The following is a 9,300-nucleotide window of genomic DNA, read 5'->3' as shown; positions in this document are numbered from 1 at the left end:
TCAATCTTTAACCATCCATGGATTTTAAAATTTACCATAGAAAATTAGTCTCATTGTTTCCTAATAACAACATTTTAGTTTTGACCCAGTTATTCTAGCAGTGTCAAAATGTGTTATGGAATCTGATTTTAGGTTAATAAGGGACTCATTCGTTACAAGTATCTTTATTCCTCACTAATTTATTGCTTTTCATTGCTACAACCAATAATATCGCATCAAACATAGATTATAATTTTAAAAATCACTTATTCTCTGATGAAACACTTTTATTTCAAGCTCTGAGGAAATCAGAACCAGGATTTTACATCATTCAACTACAAAGGAGTGTTACCACTTACCTCCACCCAGCCCCGCTCTTGTCATTACCTACACCGTTTGTCAACTACATCAGTCCAGTTTCCATACAGCACAGGCCCTGAGATCTCTCAGTTGCTGAGATGAATAACCAGAGAGAAAACCTCTCAGATCCAAATCTGGTTAAGAACTCAAGAAGACAACAGTCAAAAGGTAAGTGCACTAAAAGCTCTAATTCAGTAACTGAGTAGGAAATCATTTGTGCAGAATTAAATCTTCAAAATGCTTCTGAAGACCTACTAGGGAATGACAAGAACTACCACTGCAAAAATAAAGCACACAGTAAGGCACACATTACAACTGCTCTAGGATGTGAACTTGGGGTTCAGATGTGTGGGGAAGACTAGGGAATGATTTCATATATTTTTCATTTGTGAGGATCAGAACTTGAAGCTGGAATAAGGTAATGTTATTTTTGAGATCTGAGGAATAATTTACTCCGGCATTGTTGTAAATCATAGTCCTTGACCAACAACTCATGGAGCATGACGCTTACTGACAGTTAAATGGTATATTGTGAGGAAGATTACAATGGTAGATATGGGTTTGTGGTCCATGTTTATACCTATGATTCCCTGTGCATCTTTGGTTCTCTTGTATGTAAACTGTCTAAACTTTAGTCTTTATCCATCCATCCTTTCTCACTGTTTCATTCTCTCCCTACATATCTGCCATTATCTCTAGAGAAGCTCATTGCTGGGAGTTTGGGAATCATCTGCTTTGTCTTGATGTACATTGTAGCAAGAATGATAACTTCTCTTCCCTGTGAGTAAAACTTTGAATGATTGTAAGAGGTCTTTTCATTTGAATGATCATCAGTGCCTCTAAACATTTCAAGTACCATTAATGGAACTTTATTTTTCATGTATGCATTTAGACTAAGTGTGAAGTACTTATTCTGAATTTCTCAAAAGTATAAATAACAATGATTGTAGAAAAAAAAATATATATATAATTGAGAAACATGGATTAATTCTTGAGATTGGTTAAACCAAATACTGTAAGAAGTGGTGAGTTTTGGTTCTATAAGCCTTTTAATTATTTTCTGCAACAGGGTCATTCCTTCATTAACTACTTACTGTAAAATCAAATTTATTACAGAATTTTCTAATTCTAAACAATACACCAAAATTCAAACTAAGAAACTCAAATCGTTGTGATTTATTTAGTTTAATATTAAGTTTGTATGAGGATTGCTTTAATTTTTCTAGTTACTGGTGGACCAGAGCAGAACAAAATATCTCTTGAAACAAGGATCCAGAAAGGTACATCATCATTTTCAAAATCTGATATTAGTATAGTTTTTATTTTATCTCTATCATAGGTTAGACAAATATGATAACAGAATTTTTCTTTATGTTATCAATTAGTCACCATACAGTACATCATTAGTTTTTGATGTAGTGTTCCATGACTAATTGCTTGCATATAACACCCGTGCTCCATGCGATCCGTGTCCTCCTTAATACCCATCCGTGGGCTAGCACATCCCCCTACTACCCTCCCCTCTAAACCCTCAGTTTGTTTCCCAGAGTCCATAGTCTCTCATGGTTCATCTCCTCCTCTGATTTGCCCCCCTTCATTTTTCCCTTCCTTCTCCTAGTGTCCTCCATGCTATTTCTTATGTTCCACAAATAAGTGAATCCATATGATAATTGACTTTCTCTGCTTGACTTGTTTCCCTTAGCACAATCTCCTCCAGTTCCATCAATGTTGATGCAAAAGTTGGATATTTGTCCTTTCTGATGGCTGGGTAATATTCAGCCATATACATATTACATTGTGTATATGGATCATATCTTCTTTATCCATTTGTCTGCTGAAGGTCCTCTCACCTCCTTCCACCATTTTGCTATTGTGGATATTGCTGTTATGATAGATGTTCTTGGGGAAAATAGATTAGAAAATCATGTAATAAACTTAGAAATCATGATTATAGGAGAATACGACTTCTTATGAAACAGTATAAGGAAATACTCATTTAAAATCACCATACCCATGGGATGCCTGTGTGGCTCAATCAGTTAAGTGTCTGCCTTCAGCTCTAGCCATGATTCCAGGGTCCTAGGATTGAGTCCTGCATCACTCCCTCCTCTGCTCCCCCTGCTTGTGCTCTTTATCTGTCTCTATCTGACAAATAAATAAATAAAATCTTTAAAACTATTTCATAAAATCACCATACCCATAGTCATCAATTGTCTCAAATTTCCTCCTGTTATAAGATGCTAAGAGATGGGCGCCTGGATGGCTCAGTGGGTTAAAGCCTCTGACTTTGGCTCGGGTCATGATCCCGGGGTCCTGGGATGGAGCCTCACATTGGGCCTCTCTGCTCAGCAGGGAGCCTGCTTCCTCCTCTCTCTCTGCCTGCCTCTCTGCCTACTTGTGATCTTTGTCTGTCAAATAAATAAATAAATCTTAAAAAAAAAAAAAGACACTAAGAGATAAGTCACTTTACAATGCCAAAAAAGTGATTTTGTTCAGTGACACAAAGGACATGTAGAGATGGACATTTTTGTGTGTTTGCTTTATATGGGCACATAAATTAGGGTATGAAAGTATGACTCTTCTTTGAGTGTTTTTGTGTTTTGTTTCATTTTTATCAGCTTGTGAGGTGCATTGATAAGTTATATACACGTGAAAACATATGCAAGTTGTAAATTTTCAATTTTTAAAATTCGAAACTTTTTGGATAATATCTCAAAACCTTTGTCCAGCATATTACTGTAGCCATTGTCCAAAAGAGTGGATGGCATATTCCAACAATTGCTATTACATTAGCACTGAAAGAAAATCATGGAGTGAGTTTGTCAGCCTGTGCTTCTAAGAACTCTACCCTATTCTCCATAGAGGATGAAGAAGAATTGGTAAGATTTCAGTTGCTTCCAGATTTTATTAAAAGCTTATCAATTAATATTATATTTTTAGAGTTCATCCATCTTTGTGTACATATTTCTAGTTTATTTAAAGGCTGTTACTATTCCATAGTTTGACTACAATATTGTATTTATATTTTTATACCTTTATTATACCTTTAACAATTATCAGTTCTTGTTTTTCATAGAAAATCCTCCTTCTATGAATGCTCTTTTACCTGAAATAACTTTACTATTTAATTTTACACACATCAAAGAAACTAAACATATGATTGTACAACTTGATCACAAAGTAGTTAGAACCACGTAATTACAAATCAGGCATGAAGTAAAAGTTTCGAGTCTCTTCTACCCATTTTAACAATTATGAAATACCTTTGCTTGTTTTTAGACTTTATATCAATGGAATCATGCAGTGTGCATTTTTATGTGAGTCACCTTTCACTCTCACATGATATTGTGGTCCATATATATTATCACATTTGTATATAGTTTGTGAATTTTCACTGCTGCTGTCTTAAATGAATATGACCTTGAAAATCTATTCTTAGAAATTTAGTTCCTTTTTAGTATGTGGGAATTATGAATAATTATTTTATGAAAAGACATTTCTATGTCTTTAAAAATTATTTATTTATTTATTTATTTATTTATTTATTTATCTGAGAGAGACCATAGGGAGGAGCAGATGGAGAGGGAGAGCCAGAGAATCTCAAGCAAACTCTGTGCTGAGCACAGAGCCCAACTTGGGGCTGGATCTCAGGATCCTGAGCTCATGACCTGAGCTGAAAACAAGAGCCAGATGGAGACACGCAGGCACCCCAACCTTTATATGTCTTTCCCACAAGCCGTATTTATACTAATTTATTATACATAACCACATAGAATATAGTATATTATATTTATGGAATGTAAGTATTGTACTTGTAATAAAATAATAATGTATAATATAACATTATGATTGTGTTTACATATAATTATAATACTGTTTCTTCTAACCATTAGTATAAAATTACATGGTCAATTTTATTTTTTTCTTTTAATGTATTTAATTATCTCTATACTTTTCTAGTGTATTGTGTAAATACACATTGTACAGCATAATCTTGTTATCCAAAACTCAATGGTGTTAGAAAAATTAATACAATAACTTCTGGTGCTTATGCAATAGTATCTTTTTTTGTTCTGTGAATCATTTGGATATTCTCTGTGAGGATGAGAAGTGCTTGAGTGTGTCTCTTCATTTCTTTTAGGTAGTGCTTTCTTTTCCTTTCTTAGACATTGTCATATTTTAGATATGAGAGTTTTTGGAGACGGACATTGCTGTGACTTGCATTTGTACTCCCCTGTTGGAGTCGTTTAATGATCAGAATTTCAATGTTATCATGGTCCAATTTATCATTTTGGATGTTAGTGATTATTTTGGACCTATTTCAGGAATATAATTTCCTATTTTACTTCCAAGATTTACCTTTTTCTTTATTTCTTTATTTTTTACTTTTAATTAGGGTTTATGATCCACTTGGAATTTATATTTTGTGACACTGTGCTTACGATGCTATGGGATGGTGTTAACAATGGCAGTCCAGAATATTCATTTTGTCATTCATACGATGATGACACTTGAAAACTCAGCCAGCTCTTGGCATGTATCCCATGAGCATTCATCTGTATATACATTATACTACAGTAAAATTACCACAAGAAAATACTATGAAAATATGCAAATAGGTTTAAAGCTAGACATAAAATTGAAAACATCCTACCAAATATAACTTGTGATTTTTATTTGCATTTATCGGATCATTAGGGATACTGAGCATCTTTTCATAAGAATTTTCCCCATTTATTTTCTTGGACAAAATGCTTATTCAATTCTTTTGCCCATTCTTTAATTGCCTTATTTGGATTTGTTGTTGTTACTGACCTGTAGGATTCCTTATATATTTTGGATATGAACCCCTTGTCTGATGTATGATTTGTAAGCATTTTTCCCCATTCTGTCTTTTCATTCTGTTGATCAGGCCTTTTGGTGCACAAAAATGTTTTGATGTGCTACATTTGCCTACAGTGAACTTTTCCTTTGTGGTCTGTGATTTTGGTGGCATACCCAAGAAATCATTGCCGAATATGATGTTTATTTTCCCCATATTCTCTTCAAGGAATTTTATAGTTTTACATCTTATGATTAGGTCTTTCCTCCATTTTGAGTTAACCTTTGTATATGGTGTAAGTCTTTGTCTCCACCTTCATTCTTTTGCATAGGGATAATCAGTTTCCCATGACTATTTATGAAAGATCCTGTCCTTTCCCTGTTGGCATCCTTATCAAAATGAAAATACATGGACTATGTGTCTGGATATATTTTGAAGTTTGGTCCCATAAAGGATATAGGACCTGGGGCTTTGTGTTCCTTTGTCTGGCTGATTTTACCCACTCCCATCTGAAATAGTGTGCAGGCCAGATACAGATTCTGTGGTAGATGATGTGGTCTAAGGCTGTGGGAGGTGGAGGATATTATCATCCATTCCCTGATGTTCACACTGACTTAAGTCACCTCATAATCTACCCTGTTCCCTCAAGAGCATTTCTTTTTGTCTGTGTTTGCAAATGATTTTTGGTGGTATCATTATGACACTTTGAGATGTGGATTTGTATGTAATCATCCTATTAGTAGTTTCCTAGCCTGTGGTGTCCATCAATATTTTTAAATGATATTTAATAAATATTTGTTCATCGTGACTTAAGATTGTTGTTCTGCTTTTTTGTCAGTTTGTACTTAGACCTATGTTGGATTTCCTGAAGCTGTTTTGAAGACTTATGAACTCTATTAATTTTTCTCTCTTTTTTTTCTCTCTCTCATCTTATAGGATGAATAACTTATTTTACTCCTTCCTCAATTTCACCAACTTTTTCTTCTGCATATCACATAATCTGTAGAGCTAATAAGTGAATTTTTCATTTCAAGTATATATTCATAAACTCAGAATCTTCTGAGGTTTATTCATAGAGTTTTATTATTTTATTAATATTTCCTACTTGCTATATTGCTTCCATCATATCTTCACTTAACTATTTGAACATTGTTTTCTTTATAGTTTACATATATTTATAAATATTACTTTAAAATACTTTTTTCTAACAAATGTGACATCTTATCCCAGTAGAAATTTCTATTGGCCTATGCTTTCTCATAGCATGGAAGATATTTTCCAGTTTTTTGTGTGTATTAATTCCCTTTAAAGATATTTTTATTTTGTTTTAGAGACATTGCAAGAGAGAGAAAGAGACAGTGCGAGTGGGTGGAAGATTAGAGGGAGAGGGACAGAGAGAAACCCAAGCAGACTCCATGTTCTGCATCGAACTTGATGTGGGGATTGATCCCAGGAGCCTGAGATCACAATGAAGCCTGAGCCTGAGAGCCTGAGCCAAAATGAAGAGTTGGTTGCTTAACCGAATAAGCCATGCAGCTGCCCCATTTCTTAATTTTTTGGAAGACATTTTTGATAATACACCTTAGTGAACATTCATTCTATTTCATTTTTCTTAGATTTATTATTTTCTTGTAAGTTGAATAAACTTTACTGCAGAATCTTCTCCAAAGTTGGTCTCCTGATATTTTTGTTTAGTTTTTTCCAAATTCATATTGTTTATTTTTATTTTTTAACCTATCTTTCTGGGATGATCCTTGTGATTTTTTAGCTTAGATGTCAACCATCATTTTTTTAAAAGTCTGTATCCAGGGATGCCTGGGTGGTTCAGTTGGTTAAGCTGCTGCCTTTGGCTCAGGTCATGATCCCAGGGTTCTGGAATCAGGTCCCACATTGGGCTCCTTGCTCAACGGGGAGCCTGCTTCACTCTCTGCCTCTGCCTGCCTCTCTGCTTGCTTGTGCGCTCTCTCTCTCTCTCTCTCTCTGACCAATAAATAAATAAAATCTTTAAAAAATATATATTAAAGTCTGTATTCAAATACCGCAAGTCAGTAGGGCTTCCACCCTCTCTCAGGTGATGTGTGTGTGTGTATGTGTACACGCACATATGCACATGCACACATGAGTGTAGAAAGGGAGTCCTTATACCTTTATAGCAGTTCTTAAGTCTTCTTCACCTTTACTTCCTACTAGGATCATTTTGGTCTCCTCTCCCCATGCACATATTTTCTATCAGCCAAGAGTGTATAGAGAGCTCATGTCATCTCCTCAGTCACACTTTCCTTTATCGTACCTTCCCATTATATTTATTGTGGGGGAGGTCACAGTGCTGGACACAAAGCCACAACCTCAGACTAGTAAAAGTATATGTTTTTCTCATTCATTACCAAGCAAAATAATCACGTTGATCTGAAAAGTCAATGGGCTCTCTCACTCTTCCCCACTGCTAATCAAGTCCCCCCTGTGTCACCAACACCATTGCTTTCTGCAGCTTCTCCAAACTGTAAAAACTACAATTCGTCTTGATCACTAAGCTGAGGTGGGCTGGTGGGGAGCCACAAAGCAATCCCAGACAACAATAATCCTAAGCAACAAATATGATGCTTCTTACTTGAATCTCTAGGATTTTTTCCCACTGTAAATATTTCATGAATTATTAAGCTTTTATCAATTTTCAGAACCCTGAAATTGTTATCTTTGTAAGTTGTTGTCTTCCCTTACTCCTACTTGTAAGGTAGTTTTGTAACATGTCTAGTGTGTAACATTAAAATTTGAAAGATTCTATAAGGCAAGAATTAACTTTGTTACTGCAAAATTCAACTGAATATAAGAGATTTTATTTGACTTCTAATAAAATTTGTTTTCTCACAGCATTTGTTAGGCCTCTTAATTTCTTCTTCATGGCTTGGAGTCTCCCAGACAAGCAATAATAATCCATCTGTGCAGCCAAAACCCTCAACTTTCTCTTCCAAAATGTAAGTTTCTTAAGAACTTTCGTATTTTGTACCTTAAAAGAATTAATCTTACAATGAAAAACAGCAATATGTGAACAATTATATAAACACAATTGTTGAAATGTTTTCATAGTAAATTATATGGAAAATATTCTGATTGAGGTATATAACTATTAGTTGAACTAAATTGTTAACTCATCAAAATATTATGGTATATAAGGTATATATTGGTAAGATTAATGAGGTATAATTCTCTGTATTTTAGGTTGGCAGTATCATCAGAGAGTGACCGGGATTGTCCATATTTCAATTTTGGACTGGAGAAAGTTTTTTTTTTTTTTAAAGATTTTATTTATTTATTTGTCAGAGAGAGAGAGGGAAAGAGAGTGAGCACAGGCAGACAGAATGGCAGGCAGAGGCAGAGGGAGAAGCAGGCTCCCTGACGAGCAAGGAGCCTGATATGGGACTCGATCCCAGGATGCTGGGATCATGACCTGAGCCGAAGGCAGCTGCTTAACCAACTGAGCCACCCAGGTGTCCCTGGAGAAAGTTTTTTTTACATCTTGTTTAAAAATTAAAACATACACTTGTAAGCACCAGGCATTTTAGTTACCTAATTTTGGTATAATGCTATCCCACCATATATAAAGAACATGTTTCTCATTTCTCCAAAAGCCATGCAATTATTGTCTCAGAATATTTTTCAGATATAAGTTTTAGAGAAGTTTTATGTTCACAACAAAATTAAGAGGAAGTTACAGAGTTTTCCTCTATTGCCCCTGTCCACACACCTGCCTCTCCTCCATTTTTAATACCCCTCACTAGAATGGTTCTTTTATGACCAGAAATGAATCTACAACAATGTGTCATAATCATCCAAAATTTAGTTTATACATGAGGTTTCACCCTTGGTGTTGTTGGACTGTTTTTCAAGATTTATTTAAAGTAAAAAAATATATATACTAAGGTACATATTATACATTTATTAAGCTTTTGCTATTCACTAAAATAATTATACATATAAATTACAAATCATAATATTATTGTGAAGTTCCCAATATATTGAGTAATTGTGCTCATATTTCCAAATTAATTGATTTTTCCTTGCATTTATAGGGGTTGCAAATTAGAGTTAAACAACCCAAGATGGCAAGGTAATCAGTCAGAATTGAGTCAGGAGACAGAAAC

At 34.6% G+C, this 9,300-nt stretch overlaps 1 protein-coding gene across 1 annotated transcript; it reads left to right on the top strand.

The window, feature by feature from the left end:
* Positions 1 to 358: 358 nt before the first annotated feature.
* On the top strand, positions 359 to 8,786 carry LOC116866210 (NKG2-A/NKG2-B type II integral membrane protein-like). The gene is given in 7 exon segments (XM_032854989.1): positions 359 to 507; positions 1,039 to 1,119; positions 3,069 to 3,156; positions 3,158 to 3,218; positions 8,030 to 8,133; positions 8,378 to 8,438; positions 8,659 to 8,786. Coding segments are annotated over 7 exon segments (528 nt in total). The 5' UTR covers positions 359 to 437; the 3' UTR covers positions 8,722 to 8,786.
* The last annotated feature ends 514 nt before the right edge of the window (positions 8,787 to 9,300 follow it).

Source organism: Lontra canadensis, unplaced genomic scaffold (genome assembly GCF_010015895.1).
Source record: "Lontra canadensis isolate GAN:19392208 unplaced genomic scaffold, GSC_riverotter_1.0 scaffold9, whole genome shotgun sequence".
Classification (NCBI taxonomy): Eukaryota; Metazoa; Chordata; class Mammalia; order Carnivora; family Mustelidae; genus Lontra; species Lontra canadensis.
This window is presented reverse-complemented; position numbering and strand designations above follow the sequence as displayed.